At 43.5% G+C, this 21268-nt stretch overlaps 2 protein-coding genes and 8 non-coding genes across 10 annotated transcripts; 1 reads left to right on the top strand and 9 right to left on the bottom strand.

Moving 5' to 3' along the window:
- The first annotated feature begins 919 nt into the window (after window positions 1–919).
- Window positions 920–8498, top strand: LOC149271398 (bestrophin-4-like). The gene is made up of 9 exons (XM_089507480.1): window positions 920–1071; window positions 1482–1810; window positions 2430–2584; window positions 4520–4597; window positions 5340–5415; window positions 5482–5558; window positions 7250–7330; window positions 7619–7773; window positions 8063–8498. The coding sequence occupies exons 1-9, from the start codon at window positions 920–922 to the stop codon at window positions 8496–8498; spliced, it is 1539 nt and encodes a 512-aa protein (XP_089363606.1).
- A 1813-nt stretch (window positions 8499–10311) lies between these two features.
- LOC149271397 (U5 spliceosomal RNA) lies at window positions 10312–10426 on the bottom strand. The gene has a single exon (XR_016279753.1). It is a non-coding gene; the product is annotated as a U5 spliceosomal RNA (small nuclear RNA).
- A 1734-nt stretch (window positions 10427–12160) lies between these two features.
- On the bottom strand, window positions 12161–12291 carry LOC149271396 (small nucleolar RNA SNORA35). Its single transcript, XR_016279756.1, has one exon. It is a non-coding gene; the product is annotated as a small nucleolar RNA SNORA35 (small nucleolar RNA).
- A 317-nt stretch (window positions 12292–12608) lies between these two features.
- Window positions 12609–12679, bottom strand: LOC149271395 (small nucleolar RNA SNORD38). Its single transcript, XR_016279759.1, has one exon. It is a non-coding gene; the product is annotated as a small nucleolar RNA SNORD38 (small nucleolar RNA).
- Window positions 12680–13161: 482 nt separating this feature from the next.
- On the bottom strand, window positions 13162–13229 carry LOC149271394 (small nucleolar RNA SNORD38). Its single transcript, XR_016279760.1, has one exon. It is a non-coding gene; the product is annotated as a small nucleolar RNA SNORD38 (small nucleolar RNA).
- Window positions 13230–13449: 220 nt separating this feature from the next.
- LOC149271393 (small nucleolar RNA SNORD55/SNORD39) lies at window positions 13450–13530 on the bottom strand. Its single transcript, XR_016279757.1, has one exon. It is a non-coding gene; the product is annotated as a small nucleolar RNA SNORD55/SNORD39 (small nucleolar RNA).
- A 3061-nt stretch (window positions 13531–16591) lies between these two features.
- LOC149271389 (small ribosomal subunit protein eS8) lies at window positions 16592–19986 on the bottom strand (the record flags this gene model as incomplete). The annotated part of the gene is made up of 5 exons (XM_089507481.1): window positions 16592–16728; window positions 18116–18245; window positions 18632–18807; window positions 19452–19551; window positions 19880–19986. Coding segments are annotated over 5 exons (623 nt in total), but the record flags the coding sequence as incomplete, so codon positions are not given.
- LOC149271392 (small nucleolar RNA SNORA35) lies at window positions 17015–17145 on the bottom strand. Its single transcript, XR_016279755.1, has one exon. It is a non-coding gene; the product is annotated as a small nucleolar RNA SNORA35 (small nucleolar RNA).
- LOC149271391 (small nucleolar RNA SNORD38) lies at window positions 18420–18492 on the bottom strand. Its single transcript, XR_016279758.1, has one exon. It is a non-coding gene; the product is annotated as a small nucleolar RNA SNORD38 (small nucleolar RNA).
- On the bottom strand, window positions 19625–19729 carry LOC149271390 (small nucleolar RNA SNORD46). Its single transcript, XR_016279754.1, has one exon. It is a non-coding gene; the product is annotated as a small nucleolar RNA SNORD46 (small nucleolar RNA).
- Window positions 19987–21268: the final 1282 nt, after the last annotated feature.

The raw sequence follows: 21268 nt of genomic DNA, 5'->3' as shown, positions 1-21268 counted from the left end.
GTAATATGTACCTGGGATTATGGGGCAGTAAATCAGAGAGTGATCAGAGCTGAGTCAAACCCTTTATAAGGATCCCTGCATCCCAGGGAATGCTTCTCCCGCATTAAAGCAGAAACAGGTAAGATCTGAGTTTTCATTTTTCTCTGGTTCCCCCGACGCAACAGTGCGAGAGTTACAAGTTCTCCTAAAATTTCATTAATTTGTCTTTTGTATTTCCATAATTATCAAAAATAATGGAACGATAAAGTTTAATAGCATCCCATTTATAGCCATTTTCTTGCCGCATGGAAGAAAAAAAAATAACATAAATAATAATACAGTTTTTGTTACTGTCGCAAATGCTGATGTTATACATATGAAGATATGTGATATTTATATTAACACATTTCTACATAAATGCATAGTTACTTTCACCACGCATGCTTTATATGTGATAACTTTTACATGCTTACATGTGAATGTAACATGCAGCTGCTGTAACTTTATCACTTTTCTTTTCTGTATTTTTTTGGCTTACTTATTACTTTATTTAAGGACACAAAATATATGGGGTTTTTTCCAATGTCGTTTTTAAAGAAGAATTTATTTGCAATTAATTTATTATCATAGATCGCAGATAATGGTCGATGTATTCTGATATTTTTAAATGGTTCAGCGGACTGGCTTTTCATTCTGCACCTTTTTTTAGTATTCCGAATATTCCTAATCTATAGCTGGTGCATAAATCAGGAAAGGGGAAGGCATTAAATGCGTTACCTTCGCCGCATCTTATTTTAAGAAGCTACACAATTATTACATTGAGACTAAAGAGTTTAACTTTTTAATCAAAATATTAACACGCCGTATGGAGTTTATCCACATGGGTGACTGAAAGGGGTTAAATGTCCTGTTGCTTTGGGTCTGCCATGTAGGTATCAGGATGACCGTCTCCTATACACTGAAAGTGTCCAATGCCCGATTTGGGGGCTTCTCCAAGCTGCTCTTCAGGTGGAAAGGGAGTATCTACAAGTTACTATACAAGGAATTCATCGTCTTTGTTGCTTTGTATTGTACGCTGAGCTTGACCTACAGGTGAGTTTTCGTTCTACAAACCCATCTTTTAAACAATCAGGAGCCAGCTGTGGTGTTCTTGAATATATTAAGCTTATGAAGTTCAAACCTTTAAGGGCTGCATATATTCCCGGTTCACCAATCGGCTTTATACATTTAACTGGTCAACCGGTTTAACAATTTATCTCAGCAACTCAATTTTCCCTTCTTTCAAGAGGAGCTCATGAGGCTTGGTCCTTCATAATGTTTAATCAAGTTGGCAAGATGAGATTTGTTTGCCTTACTCCAACTCAAGTGCAACTCAAGGTTTAGTCAATAAACCCCAGGGTAATCTACAAATTAGCGACTCGCAACATTAAGAGAATCTGTTTCGTATACGCAATTGAGACCAAAACTCACTGTGATTAATGGGTGGATATTCCCACTTACAGGTTAATGCTGAATAAACACCAAAAGTGCCAGTTTGAGAAGGTTGCCAACTACTGTAATAAATACACGGATCTGATCCCTATCTCATTCTTGTTGGGTTTCTACGTCACTCTGATCATCAACCGTTGGTGGGCTCAATACACCAACATCCCGCTTCCGGACCAGCTGATGTGTGTGGTATCAAGTAATGTGCACGGAGCGGATGAGAGGGGCCGCTTGCTTAGACGTACCCTGATAAGGTTCGCTAATCTATCCTCGGTTCTCATCCTGAGGTCTGTCAGCACCCGTGTGCTCAAGAGGTTTCCAACCATGGAGCATATTGTGGAAGCAGGTGGGACGGATGAACTCGTCACTTTAGCTGTGAGCCTACGAGCTCATAGTCGGCTTAATAAATATAGATTTCCAGTTTTTCATGGTGGGAAGTGATTATTCCTGTGAAATATGTTGCTTGTAGGTCACCTATGGATTTAGAAGCTTGTGGGCCATACCATTTTTAAAACTATGATGTAGTACATTGGCCACCAAGACTCTTCTACCATCTATCTGCCTTAGTTATTGTTAATAGAAAAATACAAAGACATAACATACAGTTATAAACACAATTACTCTCTCAAACACTTATTCCCTCTATTATTCTAAGATTCCTTTTTGGAACCTTTATGGTTCTGCGGATCACTGTTAGTTTGCAGACCATGGCTTGATACATAGATTATCAGAACATTCTGTGGCCATAAAATAGACAGATCTGGCCTTGACGTGGAATAATCCTTCCGTTATTACCTGATCCGTGGTCAGTTTGAGGAGATGGCTGAACGCAGTGATCATATATTTATAGTATATATTAAAATGCATGTAAGTACTGTACTTTTTGTATAAACTTCTTAGATTAACATTATTACATAGGCATGGTACCTTGGTAATTCTTTTGTTCAAATGCGTTTATTTTTAAGGGTTTATGACCCACGAGGAACTGAAAAAATACGAGAGTCTCGCTTCTGACTATAACAAATACTGGATCCCCTGCGTCTGGTTCACCAACTTGGCAGCCCAGGCTCGTCGGGATGGAAGAGTCCGAGACGATGTGGCACTGAAATTACTCATGGATGTAAGCAGTGGCGTCTCCAGCTTTCATATTTAGGGGGGGCACATGGGGGGCCAGGAACCAAAGTATGGGGGCCAATTATAAAACGGTACATATACACTATATATATATATATATACACACACACGTTAGGCAGTTATTTCTCATTCTGTAATATTAGCCCCTGCTGATGACAATATATAGAAATATTACACCCTGCTTCTGATATATATTAATATTAACCCCTGCTGCGGATATATATTGATATTAGCCCCTGCTGCGGATATATACTTATATTATACCCTGCTGCCGATATACATAAAAATTATACCCTGCTGCCGATATATATTAATATTTGACCCTGCTACCAGTATATATTAATATTAGCCCCTACTGCCAATATATATTATTAGTCCCTGCAGCCAATATATATATAAACTTAGCCCCTGCAGCCAATATATATTAATATTAGCCCCTGCTGCCGATATATATATAAATACTAGACCCTGCTGCCAATATGAATATAAATACTAGACCCTGCTGCCAATTAATATTAATATTAGCCCCTGCTGCCAATATATGTTAATATCTCCCTCTCCCTCCCAAACTATCCTAACTACCCCCTCTCCCTCCCAATCTATCCTAACTACCCCCTCTCCCTCCCAATCTATCCTAACTACCCCCTCTCCCTCCCAATCTATCCTAACTACCCCCTCTCCCTCCCAATCTATCCTAACTACCCCCTCTCCCTCCCAATCTATCCTATCTACCCCCTCTCTCCCTCCCACTGTATCCCTATCTACCTCTTCTCACTTCCTATCTACCTCTTTTCACTCTCTACCCTCCTCCCCCCCCTTTGAAGTTCACTTACCTTGGGCTTGTAGAAGTCCAGCGGCGGGATCGCGAGGTCTCTGTCTTCCTGGTTCTGCCGCAGTGTGCGCGGCTTCATTGCTGAGCGCCGGATATGACATCATATACCGGCGCTCGGCTTGAAATGCCGGAACTGCGACCAAGGCAGAGGCCTCGCGGTCGCGGAAAAGAGTGAGAGGCGCCGAACGGTCGCTGAGAACTTATTCCTCAGCGACCGCTCGGCGCCTCTCTCTCTCCTCCGGATCTATAAAAAAAAAAAAAAAAGACGGCGTTTCAATTGGGGGGGCACAACGGGGGGCACAGCATGATTTAGGGGGGGCCATGGCCCCCTCTGGCCCCCCCCTGCCGACGCCACTGGATGTAAGTAGCGATCTGGCTTGGATATGGAAACTAACTCCGTACCAAAAATCCATATACATTTAATGTAATAGAATTATAATTTTCTTTCACTTCATTAGTAACGGTTGCGCTAACATGTCAGGACAATTTCTGGCTTTGTCGCACTTTTTTCTTCTTGAAACAAATTGGGCGTTTTCTGCACAAGCAAATTATTTGTTGTAAAATTAAAAAAAAAAGAAATTGGGAGTTAATGCTCCTGATTTATTTATTTTATCAGTAAAGTAAGAAATAGCCATAATAAAACCAAATATATGGCCACAAACCGTTGAATGATTTACCAAGCTCTAAATATATAAATTTTTTTGTTGGAATTGTGTTTGTTTTACTGATAACGGCTCAGAGATATTACTGCTGTGAGACACTTTTATGAATTATCCACTCTCTATGTCACATCGTTCCCTATTTACAGTATATGAGCTTTTACTGCTGAGAAGGCAAATCAGCGTTATATATTAACCCATTGTGGATCAAGACACAGGGCTTATATTAGATATATTACATAAATTACTAATTGCCTATGTGCATATATATATAATTGACAAAATCACTAAATGTGATAATCCCAACGCCTAAACCCGACACCAGCTGCTGCTATATATACCGTATATAACCATTGTACAGCGCTGAGGAATATGATGGCGCTATATAAAACAATAAATAAAATATATCCCTTTTGACTGTTGTCTTAAGGAGCTGAACAAGTATCGTGCAAAGTGCAGCATGTTGTTTCACTATGACTGGATCAGCGTGCCCCTCGTGTATACACAGGTGAGTGAAAGGATTTACCTCATCGTGTCACCCTACAGTGGGGCGCAAACATTCGCCGCATTACAGTACGCCTCCTCCTCTAAGACCAGGAGTGGCCCAATGATGTCAGAGGGACCACCCATTATGTCAGCAGGGCATCCTATCTCTCTTCCCTCAACGGGGGCTCCGAAGCCACAAAGTTACCAGGTATGCCCATGGCATAGTAATCCTTTTAGCCACCTGATGGCACCCTTTTATTTTTGGAAAATAGGACAGCCATCAGAAATTTTGGGGCCCAGTACAAACCTAAAGATAGGACCCCTTGCTCCTCCCACCACCCTGCCCCATGCTCCTCCCACAGCTCCTCCACATGCTCGCAACGGGGCCAACTGCCCCCAGAGTCCAAAAAGGCCCTGAAGGCCTTAAAACCCACAAGGGCCCAGGTAACTGGCCATAAGAACCAATTGGGTGACTTGTGACAGATCAGGGAGGCCAGGAGCCTCCGCCTGCCCAGGCCACATACATGTCTACTGGCTGTTCCCAATGGTGGCCGCCCTGTTTGAATGTTTTGGCCAGGACTGGAAAGAGACCAAAGCGTCGGTCTACTAAGTGAACTTGAGTCTATTATATGCCAGTCCTCCCACACGAGGCACGAAAAAAGTTAATATTTAACGACGGAAGGCGATACATTTTATTCGCCATGTACTTTCCTCTTGCAGCAGTTGATTCCATGCCTGATTTTCTCGTATTTTCTCTACCGTAGGTGGTTACAATTGCCGTTTATTCATTTTTTGCCTCTTGCCTCATTGGACGACAATTTCTGGACCCCAATCATAATTGTAACTCAAATACCTTGAACCCCAGTCAAAACAGCACCGGGTATACGCTGGACACCAGTCCAAAAGACCTCAGGCATACGCTGGATCCATATGTCCCGGTTTTCACTCTGCTTCAGTTCTTTTTTTACTTTGGATGGCTAAAGGTTGGTGAAAAAAGAACTTTATTTTCAAAACGCATTCGCATACCGCATAGGTATTTACACGGAAACAGAGTTAGCAGAAGTGGTAGAGGCTAATGGAGTAAATTAATTTAAACATGTATAGGATAGACATACGGCTCCTGAATCTAAGACAAGACCAACGACTGATTGCGGTCTAAGTCTTTACAGCAGGAATAGCCGGAAGACTAGATAGGGCTGATCTGCCATTAGATTCTGCTGTTTGGCTCAGAGTAATGAGATTATTTGGTAGGCTGGGCGATTTGTATGCAAAGGGGAGATGTATGAGGATATGATGACTCTTAGCAAACATCTAGAATCCAAACCCAAAATATACCGTATTTGCTCGATTATAAGACGACCCTGATTATAAGACGACCCCCCAAAATCTGAATATTAACTTAGGAAAAAAAGAAAAAGCCTGAATATAAGACGACCCTAAAGGAAAAAAGTTTTACCAGTAAATGTTAATTCATGTAAACTATTTTTTTAAATAAAAGCTATGATTTTTTTGTTTTTATTTCCTTGTATTTTCCAACCTGTCCCCCAGTTACGCACATCTGCCCCCAGGCTTGCCACACCAATATGGCACTGTGGCCCATGATATGCCTTTTAACCCTCTATATGCCACTGTGCCCCATGGTATGCCTTTTGACCCCCTATGTGCCACTCTGCCTCCAGAAATGCCTTATACCCCTATATCCCATTCTGGCATTTAGGGGGTTAAAATGCATATTATGGGGCAGAGTGGCATATAGGGAGGTATAAGGCATTCCAGGAGGCAGTGGCATTAAGGGAGTTAAAAGGCATTGTATAGAGCACTCTATAAGGCATTTCAGGAGGCAGAGTGCTCTATTAAATGCCCCCTTAACGCCACTCTGCTTCCTGAAATGCCTTATAACTCCCTATATGCCACTCTGCCCCATAATATGCCTTTTAACCCCCTAAGTGCCAGAGTGGCATATAGGGGTATAAGGCATTCCAGAAATGCCCTATGTCCCCCATTTAACACACACACGCACACACACTTACCGGTGCTTCCAAATTCCTGCTGTATTGCCGGGGCAGCGGGTTGACGTCTCCTTCCGCTGCAGCCGGAAGGAGGTGGAGTTGGCAGCGGGGGGTTGTCTGCGTCCGTCGCGGATACCTTTCCCGGCTGTCAGAGATCAGAGTTCCGGCACCTGTGCGGGGAACTCTGATTTCTGACAGTCGGGGAAGGTATCCGCGACGGACGCAGACAACCCCCGCTGCTAGCCACACCTCCTTCCGGCTGCAGCGGACGTTGTCTACGCGGATCGCGTAGACGTCAACCCGCTGCCCCGGCAATACAGCAGGAAGCACCGGTAAGTAAGTGTGGGGGGGGGAGACAGGAGGATCCAGGTCCCCTGCAGCGGTGCGGGGGATCTGGATCTTAGTCTCATAATCAGACCTCTATTTGAGGTCTGATTAGAAGACGACCCCGATTAGAAGACGAGGGGTATTTTTCAGAGCATTTGCTCTGAAAAAAACCTCGTCTTATAATCGAGCAAATACGGTAAATCTTTCAGCATTCAATGTGAGTTTCCATTTAAAATGTAAAGAGGTCTATTTGCCACCAAGTGAACGGACATGCAAATGTAACCAGAATAATAGTTTTAAATATAAACAGAAAGAAGAACATTCTGTGTGTTCTCCAGGTGGCTGAGCAGATCATAAATCCTTTCGGAGAAGATGATGATGACTTTGAAACCAACCGGCTGATCGACAGAAATCTACAAGTGAGAAAAATGCTGCTCAATGCACCCGTGATGTAATACACAAAAAATTAGCCCCCCGCCAAGGGTCATACGTCGTAAGTCAGACTGTCAGGCATTGTAAGACTGAGCCATTCTACTGGTTACCATAAGGCAACAGAGTGAGAACGCATGGCTGATACACAGCTGCCTGAAAACATCATATTCTGCAAAAAAATCAGGAAAATGGCGCAAAGTTTTTGAAAATTAATTTCTCCTTTCAATTAGCTGTATGCATTACAAACTTCTTGCCCATACGTTGTTTCCTGGCAGGTCTCGCTACTTTCTGTTGATGACATGTATCAAAATCTGCCTCCAATGCTGAGAGACAAGTACTGGGGCGATCAGAGTGCTGCACCCCCTTATACCATAGCCACAGCTGCAGAGACTCTGAAACCATCCTTCATGGGTTCTGCCTTCGACATGCGGTAGGAACATTTTCCATCCTGTTTGCTGCCATTTTGTTTTTTTTCTTTAACTTTTAATTTTTCAATAACGGAACAAAACATTAAACATATAAAATAAATGTATAAGAATCTTATGAAAAAGGGTTCAAATAATGGTTGTTTTTTTTAAAAAAAAATTGAACAGTGACAAGTTAACTGTAGGCTCTATAATTGCTGAAAATCTGAATTGCAAAAAAGGAAAGAATACTTAAGATGATCTGTTATTTTATTAAACCCATAACCATTAATACATGTGTCTGGTGTATTTCAGCATTTTAGGGGATTCAGAACAGTGTCAGGTTGCTGTGACCCCCAACACTCCAAGGGCCCGTACCCCCATGCTCAACAGATTCCTCTCCTCTGCTCCCTCTCCCGCTATTGGCATGAAAAACTTAATGGGTCGGGGCGTACGAAGCCATCTAGTGCGTTTCAAAGGAGATGGTTACGCATCTCCCAACACAAACTCCCGCCACAGCGATCAAGACCCAGACTTTGTTGGCCGCATCGACGAAGAGGAGACAACAGAAGACGAGAAAGAAAGTCGAGGCAGCGAGCCGCCTACGCCGAGGCCTCTTCTGAAGGTCCCACGAAGACTTGAAGCTTCAGAGAAACAGAAGAAAATGGAGCAGCCTAGACAATCTCCACTCTTAATTACTGTGACTGAGCCATTTATTGAAAATTTAGATGAAGATCAGGCTGAATGCTAGACTAACCCAATAATTTTCTTATCCAACCCCTCTTTATCTACTGCCCACTGTGCCCATTCATCCAAGGGCTCCCTGACCTCCTGACCTACAGAGCCCTTAACATGAACCCCCATATCTCTGAATTCTGCCCTCCTCATTGTGCCCACAACATATGCCTCACTTCCATTGTTACCACTTCTTCCCAATTGCATTTCCAGGATTTTAGCCGTACTGCACTTATTCTCTGGAACCCCGTTCCGTCAGACTTTATTCTACCTGTTCTTATGTTAAATGCTCATTAAAAACCATTTAAATGAGCATCTTCCTAAAACGCACAACCTGTATTCTTAAAGGAACCATCCATTGTCTCCAGCGTGAGATCTCCACGTGAGCCACAAATATTCACTCAAGTAGCGTCATCTTCTCTCCACTTTCACCCTCCTAATAGATTATGAGCGCGTAAGAGCAGGGCGCTCTTCTCCTTTGCTACCAGTTTGTCTTAACAAGTGTTATTTGTTGTTTTCAATTTTGTATATTGACAATTTTAATGTAATTTTTAATTTCCACTCTACCCTGTTGTAGCAGCACTACGGAATCTGCTGGTGCTCCATACAAATAAATGTAACCTATCTTCTACAACAGCTTGGGTGTCCTTCTCTTGAGTAACACGAGGGCTCCATTTCCCCATCGATGAGATGGGCACTTGCCCAAAGCGTCTCTTGGAAGCGCATATGCATGCCTAAATCCTAAAACTGGTCAAGTTAACCAAATTGACGTCATATTTCGGCACCCTGCAGTGAAGCAGCGGGCACCAGCGAGCGGCTTTTAAACGCTGTCTTCTTTTTTTGATGCGGGGGAGAACGAGCGGTTGCTAGGCGCCCCTCTCTCTCCTCCGCATCAAAAAAAAAAGACAGCGTTAAAAAGCCGCTCGCTGGTGCCCGCTGCTTCACTGCTGGGCGCTGAAATATGATGTCATATTAGGGCGCTCGGGATGAAATGCCGGCGCCGGCACAGGGACGGAGGTAGAGGCCTCGTGGAGGAGAATGAGCTCCTCGGCATCAAAAAAAAAAAGACGGCGTTTGAAAGCCGCTCACTGACGCCCCCTTCAAATGGCGCCTATGGCACGAGCCATAGGTGCCATACCCTAGATACGCCTCTGCCTCTAGGACAAGGTAAGATTGCAGCCAGTCCGTCCAGGGGCCAATTGATAGCCTCCCCTACGCTATGGGCTATGGTGCCACCACATACAAGATACATGACCAACTTCTGGGGTCCACTTTGCCAACTACACATCTAGATTGTAAGCTCGTTTGAGCCGCGCCCTCCTCACCTGTTGTCTCTGTTAGTGAATGTATGTTACATTCTACTTGTTATGTCCTGTCTACCCATTGTACAGCGCTACGGAATTTGATGGTGCTATATAAAACAATAAATAATAATAATATGCAGTTGTAGGTTTAATCCTGAAGCTTTCAAAGTCCAACCATGTGGCCCAGGCACAGTCATATAGTGGTGCTTGAAACACACACATTAACCATGAATTTAATCATCATTTGTGTTTATCTCTGAAATTCGTTACAACTGTAATTAGTGTTAAATGCTATTGTACGGTGCTCGGCCAGACAACCCAAATTCCAAGAACTGACCCCTTTTGTAACAGAACTACATAATCTGATATAATAAAGAATTATGCTCTATAACCAGTAGGTGGCAGAAACACAACTACAACACTATCACTCCCATCCTGCGTGCTTGGGGATTTAGGATCTACAACATATAATTAACACTAGTAGACACCATACACACCTCTATCTTTCATTAATACCATAAAATAAGCCCAACAAACGCTGGGCCTCAAAAAATTGAATAAAACTCATGGTTGTTCCTCTCCACGGAAATCTTTAGTAAAAGGCGAAAGATTTACTCGGTCTGAAGAGAAACCAGAGTATAACCTGAATGCCGCGAGGTAACCGACCGGCCACGGGCAGCGCTCTTCAACGTTAAGGTGAGTTAAATAAATCTCACACGGAGATGTTATCTGATCACTGGAACTGTTTACACAAATAAACACAATTACACAGTGATAGGAAGTATTCACGATTGGGCTTTTAACTGCTTAATGAACTAAAGATGTGGCGGTGCATCATGGGTATTCAAATGAGGCAGCGGCTAAGACGGACCTTCTACAGGATTGCTTATTAACTATTTACACTGGCGTAAGTACGGGTATCCCAGCTGCCTCTAGGGGGCCCTTCCTAAACTATTTTGAACTGGCACGGGGAGACAGGAGAGTATCGGAGGTCACGTGACCCCGCCTTCCGGTGCTCCATCGTAGAAGTGCCGGCAGCAGTGGAAGTTGTCTGTGCGGTGAACGTTTGCAGACCTCCCCCCGCTGCCCCACTAGACACCAGTGAGTCTGAAGCACCGGTAACAAGTAAAGGGATACACTGCTAAGTTGGGGGAGGGGTTTAGAGTGGCAAGGGGGTGTTTAATAGTTTACAGTAGCATATAGGGGGTTACAAGGCATATCGGGGGGGGTGGCAAATAGAGGGTTAAAATGCATGTCAGGGAGGCAGAGTGGCATATAAGGCATATCTGTGAGGCAGAGCGGCAAATAGGGGGTTAAAAGGCATATAGGGGATATAAGGCATTTTTGGGTGGCAGAGTGGCATATAAGGCATATCTGGGGGGCAGATTGGCAAATAAAAGGAAATAAAAACAAAAATCGTTTTTCTCATAATTTTTATTACATATGAAAAAACAGTTTACATGTGAATATTTACTAATAAATCTTTTTTTCCCCTAAATTGATATTCAAATTTTGGGGGGTTGTCTTTTAATTGAGCAAATACAGTAAAGTTTTTTAATCCAGCCACAGTGGAACACCTGGGTATTTATTAATTACCCTCGCAAATTTCACTGATTTACGTGACAATGAAGTATTTCTTTAGACTTCATGTCTTATTTTGAAATTACAGATTGATCGCTGCGCTGCAGTGAAGCTGGACCCCATCTTTTTTTGTTGGGAGAGATAGCGGACGCCTTATGGCTCCCTACCTCTTCCTTAGTGGTTCCCCTCCTAGTATTAGGTGGGGGACCAGGACGATTCGGCCTTCCTATAGACTTCCGGCCGGGGAGGGAACAAAGACTTCCCCTTCCTTTAGCTCCTTTCCTTGCCCCTCTGCTGCCTTCATAAAATACACACATCCTTAACTGCAGCATTTCATCTCTTGTATATTACACTGACTCCCTCTGGACTGTAAACCTGTTTAAGGAGGGCCCTCCTTACCTAATTTCAATGTTGAATGTTATATGCCAGGTAGACCCATTGTACAGCACTGCACAATATGATGGCACTATTCAAAACATTTTAGGAGCCAAGACTAAGCAAACACAAGTGGCCTTCAGGGAACGCTAAAGCTTTAATGATTAAACAGAACAAGAAATGATTAACTAACCCAGGAAATGAGCTACCACTGCAATCCCCTACTAACTACCCACCGATCTAAAGGATGACCCAGTATGTGCTCAAAACCAAAATAAACTGAAGTGTTTCCAGCACAAGTATCATGAGCTTCCCCAATATCCTATATAGTAAACCCATCCTCCAGGAAGTGTCACTACTTAGAAGCAGCCCTTGCCCCTTTGCCCGACAAGAGGTCCGCATCTTACTCCTTGTAAATGGATGTACCCAGCTATCGGAAGGGGCAGGCTACAGGAGAGCCCGGCCTTTCTGCAAGAAGGGGTTTAGTCTAGCACTGGAACAAGACCCCCAAGCCAAGGAAAAGGACTAAGGAGACACTTGTCAATGCAAAATACCAAAGATCTAGATTTCCAGCCACCATATAATGAACGAGACAAACATTCTGGTCAAAAAGTTTTATTTATTTCATTTATGAGTTTAGTCAACTTCAGTAGTTCACTTAATCACATCACCTTCAAGCTCCACAAAACCTATGGGGGGGGGAAAAGTCATAATTAACAGCCTGAATCCAGATAGAAGCTTCACACATTCTCTATTCTAAAAACAGGAAGCTCCCCAGTTAAAAGCCTCTTGATAATTCAAGATCTGGCTGGGAATTATAGGAATTTTAGTTCCAAAGCTGCAGTCACCTGCTGGGTGCTCCGCATCTTCCTCAGATTGACAAATCTCATCGCTTAACTTCAGTAGCAGAACTGGACAAAAGTATCATCACCGGAAGACTTTGATCTGCACAATCTCATGATCTAAACACGAGAAGCGGAAACTCACCTTCCACAAGTTCTCGATCCAAGCCGATAGTTTCCCCTCGTACGGCCGCTGTCACTGAAACCCTCTTTAGTAAAGAACTACCGATGGCAACCGATCTGTAATCAGAAAGAAGCCTTAGAACATATCTGTATCTGGACAGACCGAACTCGTAACATCTATTGCAAAGATTTCATATGTACCGGCCGTTTGAGTCCTTATTGTAGTAGTTTTGGACACATTCACCTCCATTGTGAATATCAGTTAATGTGAAAAGCACCCCAAATACCCATAAACTGCCATTTACTATAATCTGGCACAGAAGCATGACCCACGTGGCAAGATGTAGCACATCCTAGGACCTAATAAATTGGCGATTTAAGGATAGCTTGGGTGGGGTGTGTGCAGCCCCTTCATATTTACCCCCATTATTTCTGCCATTAACAAGCCCTGAAGTCATCAGAAGAAAGTGTGTCATCTCTGGCCACTCAGTAGCAGAACTGGACAAAGTTTTCATCACAAGACTTCGAATAGTAACTAAACCCTACGGTGTAAGGGGGAGGGGATAACAGGCTAAGGCCCCTTAGCATTCCGCAAGAAGGCCGCAGGTCAGCCCGCCAAATGCACTCACCGAAGGGGGGGGGTGTCAGGAGGGAAGCTGCTCGAGCCGTTTCACGACCTGCAAGAAAACGAGAAGTAAATTAGCGAGATATAAGCTGGAGGCCGCCGCCCGGGGGAGAGGGTCGAGCGCTCAGTTCTCCAAGGTTGTTATCCACAGTGAGAATTCAGGATTTCAGCAGCAAAAGTAAAGGTTCATCATACGCGCCTGGCCGTGTAACTAATTACCCCGAGAGGCAGATGCGTGCCGCTATAGGGCGGGGGAGGGGTATATACTTACTGTGCATGGAGGAGACGCGGCCCACGCCACGCAGCAGTCACACAGACATGGTGGAGTCAACAGGCTTCTTAATACCGGTGTGCGGGCATAGCTGGATCACCCAGCAGTGGGGCTGCCGGTATAAAAGCGGGACATGCGGCAGGAGCCAACATGATACCTGCAGCCAACACCACGAGTCATTGCACAGAACGGAAAGACTGAACGCAAGCACGGCCATTGCTTTTAAAGGAATCAAGTCTCGCGAGAGGTATTGCTCGATTACGTCATTTACTGCCACCATGAGGTGTTATGTTACGAACACTGCTGAGCTTCTAATACGGTACAAGACTAAGGGCGGGCACACTGCTTCTCTCAAACTACTACTCCCATGATGCCAAGGCAACGGCTTGTCTGGCAGGGCATCATGGGAATTGTAGTTCAACAGTAAACCAACCTATTAACTGTACTTCATAGAATCAAATCAATTAGAATAAATAGGAAGCTCAAACACCCAGGAGGGGCCTTTAATTTATAGACTGAGAAATTACAAGTAATATTATTTATTATTAGTATTGATTTTATAGCGCCTTTACATTCTGGTAATAATAAGTAACAAAACGTGAGGAGGGCTCGGCTCCAAGGAGCTTACAATCATCTGCAAGAAATGTCCGGTCATGGAGGAGGACAGCAGCAACAGGGCTGCAGCTTCCAGGTCCTGTATTTTATGTTTTAATTTTGAAGAATGCATAGTACTTACAGAGTACTTAATTAGGGGGGTCCGTGCCATTAAACTGTCCCCTTAAGAGTTCCAGATAATTACATTGTCATTTATACATTATAGCTAAACTAGATTAAGGTTTTGGGATGACCGAAAGTCCATAAATTGTAAGCTTGCGTGAGCGATGGGCTCGTCTTCTGTATCGCTTTATCTTCTGCATTCACGTTACTTTGTATATTCTGAATACGGACAATGATCGGCTCCCAACTTTGTGGGAAGTTTGTGGAGGACCCTTTTCTATTCCAGCGTGACTCTGCCCCAGCAAAGCAAGGACCATAAAGACACGGTTGGATGAGTTTGGTTCGGAAGAACTTGAGCGGCCGCAGAGCCCTGACCTCAACCTCGTTCAACACCTTTGGGATGAACTGGAACGAAGATTGCGAGCCGGGCATCCTATCCAACATCAGCGCCTGACCTCAGACACTCTACTGGATAAATGGGCAAAAATTCCTACGGAAACTCCCCAAAATCTCATGGAAATCCTTCCTAGAAGAATGGAAGCCATTGTAGCTGCAAAGGGGGACCAACTTCATATTAATGTCTATGTATTTAGAATGTGATGTCATCAAAGTCCCTGTAGGTGTAATGGTGTATAGGCATCCCAATACTTTTGTCCATATAGCGCCCCCCTTGAATCGTGAATTCTCCTTGCAGTATGTTTAACATCTGTTGATATTTAAACCTTATTTTCACTGGAACCGATTTTAACAGCACTACAGAATCTGCTGGCGCTATATTTAAGGTAATGTAATGAATTATATGGCTTGCTCCAGACATTGTCAGCGTTGCTGCTGCATTTACATTAGAAACAAGTTCACAGTATATCCAGTCCTATTGCTTCCATCACACAGCATAATCCGTATTATTCCAGGAGCCCACCGCATAATACGTTTTATCTCATCTATTCACAATAAAATTCAGTGTATCTGGATAAGATATTTCTTTCTAAGCAAACAAAGCACATGGAAGTTCATCTGGGGCATTAATTCAAGGACGTCCAAAAATCCGTCATATTTCCACCCAGCTAGAATTATTCTACATAAACGGCAGATGTGTGAAGGCAGGTTGTGTTTATGGATGATGCAGATTTGTTCCATGCTGCTTCATTTTAAACAATGTAGATCTCAGAATTTAGTGTGACCAAAACACATCAACAACTTTATTATAAAGAACAAGCTGCAACATGTATGATATACCCTATAAGCATCTTTTAATCTAAACATACATTGCATGACACCAAGTCACATCCCATGTGGCGCTCATAGCGTAAAACATTAAGGACTGAGGAACTTTGTATCAAAGACCAAACATGATCCCCATTTTTGGGTACGGGGTATTTACACAGTAAGGAATATGTAGGGCTTTGGGTTCTAAGGCGTATTCACACACTATTGACAATACATAAACCAGGTGAAAGTATAGAAAGCTCACAATTTTTAATAGGATTTCTTCCAGTTACTGCTGAGAAAAGAACTTTGTTTTGGAGGCTATGTTTCTTTAAACGCTATTTTAATGGGCTGGCAAACAATGGTAGCTTTTTCTATAATTCTTTATTTTAATTTTGTAATATATGACAGCATTAAATCATACAAAAGCCTGAAGAGCTTACAGTTCAAAGGAAAGAACATGGCTCTAATAAAGACAAGCAGAAAAAACTATTCCAAAAGGAAATACCCCAACTTGCTTTCAAACAAGTAAGCAACGTCCCCTGCTAACAGGCGAGATCTCAAAGCCAATTACGGCCAATAAGCAAGAGTACTTCCACATGGGTGTTTAAGCCTAGTTCACCAATTGAGCATCTCACGGACTGCGGTGTTAAACTCCCTCTAGTAATTAGACCCCTCTGTCTAACAACTCCTTGATATCACTAATATGAAGCACAAATCCCAGCTGGCTTCTTCTGAAAGCAGGGCCCTGCATATCTCACAGGCAAGTTTGTGAGTTTTAGAAACCACCCCCTCACCCATTACCTATACATTAAACAGGGCCAGTTCAGCCCTACTTAAAGGAACTCATCACTGGGGCTTGGGTTTTCAAACTGCACCGTGGCTTTGTGGAGCCGATTATCAACCCTGCTGAACACCCTCTTTAGTGAACCCAACAGGTTTGCGCAGAACATACCATTTTTCACATCAGGTCTTCCCATGTATTGTTTGGGAATGTCACTCAAAATCCAATTAACACTTCAGAGAAAGACAAAAGCCATTGTGTTTTAATAAAGTTCTGTTTATTTGAAGTAAACAGGTGGGGAGATGTATCTATTTGCCCTTTTTGGCTTTAATCTTCCTAAGGTAGAACTCCAACTCTTTGCCCTCCAGGACATATCCATCAGCTCTGCCACACTGACCAGGTCGGGATGCTATGCAAGCTGCAAAAGAAAAACAAACCATTAACCATCACACAGACGCATCAGCCGGGTTCAATGCATTCTATCAAAGCATGGACACTATTACAGATACAGCAGTAACCAGATTTTGAAAATACCAAGAGCTACAAAAAATAACGCCAAGCATTTGTTTTTATTTAACTTGATTAAAGACAGAAATCATGCCTGGCATCATTTCCACTAAAGAATTAAGCGGCATTTTAACATAGGTATAACGTTTCAATAAAGACAACTGAAACTGAAGATTTCTTTTAAATGCTCAATGATGCAGTGTACCCAGCTATCGGAAGGGGCAGGCTACAGGAGAGCCCGGCCTTTCTGCAAGAAGGGATTTAATCTAGCACTGGAATGAGACCCCCAAGCCAAGGAAAAGGACTAAGGAGACACTTGTCAGTGCACTATCGCTGCCACTTAGAGACCACCATACACCAAACAAATCAAATATTCCCTGCATTTAGACACCAAGCAGACAGGTTAACTGGAAGCTACACATACTAGTGGATAAAGTTTGCATCAGATAGGACATTTACAATATGGATACATATATGCCCCCACAGCGCCATTACACGATGCAGTGCATTCTGGGATTCACAACCAGCCCTGTAAGGTTGAGTCTGTATAATCATCTTCACATATGACTTCATTTGCTAGGAATATGGATCATTCTACTCCATTCCCTCATTAGAGATGGTGTTAATTCACAACAGGTGATTCCCATCTACCAAATCAGCATCTTTCACATTCACATCTGCTAAAGTGACCGAGGCCATACTGAGACAGTCTCTAGCAGAGTACGAGGTGAGCTACTGCAGCCAGTTCAAAAATATATCTTCCATATTTTGTTTAACCAATGCTGCCGATTTCCAATCATTTCCCATAGTAACAATGTTCCATAACTATTTTAGCATTACATAGGGGAGCAAAGAGGAAGAACCCACCTATTTACAATACTAGGTATGGCAGGGTATGCAACAGAGTTCAGAGGGGACTTCTGTCTGTCTCTTGTGACCATCTACATATATGCTAGGCTAACACAAACTAGCCAAAAGTCACTTATAATCGAGTCAGTGAGTAGGAAAACACGACAATTACAGCAGAGAGCCCATTTTACAGCTAATCCATTGCGCACATCTGGGTTCTATTTTTTGAGGTCATTCCTCTAACACCAAAATATGTCTCCATCTTCGGATGAGTTGGAGGTACTAGCCTTTATTCTCATGAGACCCTGAAAACAATTCATTGGTGACCGAGGCTTTGACTAGTGGACGGAAAAACCTTTTCTACATTACATGGTGTGTAACCAGCACCACAGAGGGCATCACTATTCATGGTGGGGCCCTCAGCATATTTCTCAGCAGTAAAGACTCACCAAGCAGCTTGCCCTGCTGAAACTGTTCCTCCAAGAGCGGACTGATCTTGGCCGTCTTTTTGCGCTCATCATATTTCTTTTGAGTTTTCTTTGATCTCTTCTTGTTTAGGATTTCTTCCTCCTCGGGAGTCTGAGAGAACAACATATATAAACTTAAATTGCAAAAGTAACAGTGAAGATTGTTGTGGGGGGTGGCCAATTCCTTAATTGTGATGCAAGGGGTAAGCAATTTTAGGCAATGTAGAAGATCGAATATTGAGACATGTTTCTATCAAGTGTTTAATATCTTCTGCAAGTTCTCATTCCTCCTCAGTATTAAAAAGGATCATCTCTTTCCATTCAGTAGCAGAACTGGACAAATGTATCATCACTGGAAGACTGAGTGCTATACAGAGACATCACATATAGACTGATGGGTTGCTCTATACAGAGACATGTGACATTGCCTACAAAACCAATAGCATGTTATATTTCAAGAAGACAGAGAAAGGACAAACAAGCTGATTTCATACTCACAAGCTTGGCTCCCTTCTTGCGCCCAAGAGGCACGCCATAGTGAGCCTCATACCACTGCCTGTAAGGGGTGCTGTCAATCAGGAGTATGCAGTTCTTCACCAGGGTTTTCGTTCTAACCAATTCATTGTTGGACGCGTTGTACACCACATCAATGATTCTGGTCTTGCGGGTGCAACCTTTGGATTTGAAAAGGCAAAGATTAAGCATTTCTCGCTACCAATTAAGCATTTGTGTCCTTGTTATGCTTCTGTTTTAATGGGTATATAAAGTCGGGGTCCGCTGTGACTAATGAACGTCTTGGAATACACACCATAACACATTCACTAACATGCAGAAGATTTATCAAAACGACGTATCAAAAACATGGAGCGCACGACCAATTGTGTACCATGTGGGACACTTGAAAAACAAACTTGTATACGGAAGGACCCGACAGTCTTATTTTGCCAAAGACTAAGAACTTCACGCTAAGTCAGATGCTCAAAGACAACATAAATGCAGATCTATTTTAAACTCCAAACTCAAGTACCTATCTTCACTCCAGTCTTACATTTAACAGCATTAGAACTGCAGTACGAGTGTTTTAATTTGTGGGTCCACGATTGACAGTCAAACATACTTCAATATTAACATTTACACTGCCCTAACCTGTGGCCCTCAGTGTGAACTAAATACAAAGCGGTGCAGTCAGTGTAACTATGACTAAGCCTAGCACAGTGAGATTCACAGAATGCTCACATAAGGTCAAAGTTATCATCATTCGCACTGCATGTGGTCATGTCTCTTAACACTAAACAACCAGAAAGGAAATATTTCTTACACTCAGAGCCCCAGGAAAAGTTGCCGGCATCCAACCTCAGAGCACGGTATTTCTTGTTTCCACCACGGACTCTTACAGTATGGATACGACGGGGTCCGATCTGAGGAAAATAGCAGGATATAGAAATTAACAGCGGAACGCAACACAAAAAACATCCTACATAAATACAGCGCAATGTGTCAGTGTAACTATGACGAGCCTAGCATTGGCAGGCAGTACAAAGTCGACCAAGACGGTCTGCTCCGCTTGCCTAAGGAGTCCGTTTCATCATCCACATTGCTGCGTAGAGTCTGAATGGCTGATTTAAAGCACAGTGTAAATGAAAAACCTGAACAAAAAAATACCACTGGCTACTGGAACATATTCCCACCAGAAAATAAAGTGTTTTGGGTCAGAAGGACCTGAAGCATTAGGTAAGATAGTCATACCTTCGTGTTGGCAGCAGGGCGGCCCAACTCATACTTTCTCTTCTTGTGGTAGGGCTTCCTTTTGCCTCCGGTCTTGCGGCGCTTGTGCCAGTTGTCCCTTGAGATACCTGGTCAAGAGACAAAGGATTAAAACACATTCTGGGGCCACTGCAGACCAGAACTACTCAGGGGTCAAGGCATACAACAGCCCCATGCACTGCACACAAGTGATGCCCTAGCCAGAGCCCAGCAATACCACAGAGAAGGCTTCGCTACTTTAATAAAACAAAATAATTCCACCGCGCTATATAGGAATACCTGAGCTGCATCAACGTGACAGAAAGCGTGCAGATCCGAAAGCTGCCCCAGGCCGGGACGCACTACGAGCACCGGCCCTACTGTACTAGGCCGACGCCAACTGCAGGGGTTACAAGCTACACCGGGAAACCAGCACGTCTACAGGAGCCAATACACGACCAGCGGCCTATACTAAAGCAGTACGGGCTACGTATACAGGCCGCCATATTGAAAGCCCGTCAGCTCGATATGCAGCACTCAACCTCCACAATAAATCCCCCAGCGTTATCTTTTAATCCCAATACCGGGGGCCCCGGGTTGCTTGAGCTTCCGTTAGCATTCCCCAGTAAAGCCCCGGCACCTAAGACCAAAAGTCAGGGTGGATGGAAGAAGATTGTAACTCAAACTTCAAGAGACACCGCAGCGGCCATAACATACCCATTCTCAGGCGCTGGCTGGAAAGAGGAAACGCAAAGGATCTCGGGTAGGTTTGATAGCTCGTGGGTCTCGCGAGATGCGCGCTACAGTGACGTCACGCAACTCTACTGGCTCACTGTTATAGTGACAGGTTGTTGCTATGGAAGGATTGGAGCGTCGGTAGCCCGGTTCGCCGCGATGTGCTGTCGGTTCTTTAAGCCAGTCGCGATACGCAGTGCATTAATGCGTGCGTAATACCTCCCAGCTGCCCTACATTAGCAGGCACAATCCCTCTTTTTTAATTAAATACCTCCGCTTCACTTTCTCTCTCCCAATCTCTTTCCTTGAGCTGTAGAATATTTACTCTCATTTACCCCAAACAGCCCCGTCTCACCCCATTCCCAACCATATCTGATGTGCGCTGTGTAAATAAACTGTTCTCGGCAGTCACTGTAATCCTGACTTTATTCTAACTCAAACGTTAGACGGGTGGGGACCGCACTCCATAAGGAAGAAAGGTAAAGGAGAGGCTGAGCCTAAAAGTGCCATCCAAGCACCGAAATAGTACAATAAATAGTATAAGGTGATAATAAAGACCGCGTGGATACAATGTCCACTTATTCTGACCTCTTCCGGTATTTATACGTTTGGTGCATTAGGGTTTCTTGATAAAAGCTCATGCGGCCGAGGCGTTGG

The sequence above is a fragment of the Sceloporus occidentalis genome, unplaced genomic scaffold (genome assembly GCF_023333645.1).
Source record: "Sceloporus occidentalis isolate IW3139 unplaced genomic scaffold, rSceOcc1.0.p SCAF_526, whole genome shotgun sequence".
NCBI classification, from domain to species: Eukaryota; Metazoa; Chordata; class Lepidosauria; order Squamata; family Phrynosomatidae; genus Sceloporus; species Sceloporus occidentalis.
Note: the sequence above shows the minus strand (reverse complement) of the source record. Positions and strands in the feature narration are given on the sequence as shown.

Excerpts from the sequence above, each read along its gene's own strand:
- LOC149271398 (XM_089507480.1), top strand. The coding sequence starts at position 920 with ATGACCGTCTCCTATACACTGAAAGTGTCCAATGCCCGATTTGGGGGC. Across the intron at positions 2,585-4,519 it reads CACTGAAATTACTCATGGAT|GAGCTGAACAAGTATCGTGC; the intron begins GTAAGCAGTGGC and ends TGTTGTCTTAAG. Across the intron at positions 7,331-7,618 it reads TGATCGACAGAAATCTACAA|GTCTCGCTACTTTCTGTTGA; the intron begins GTGAGAAAAATG and ends GTTTCCTGGCAG.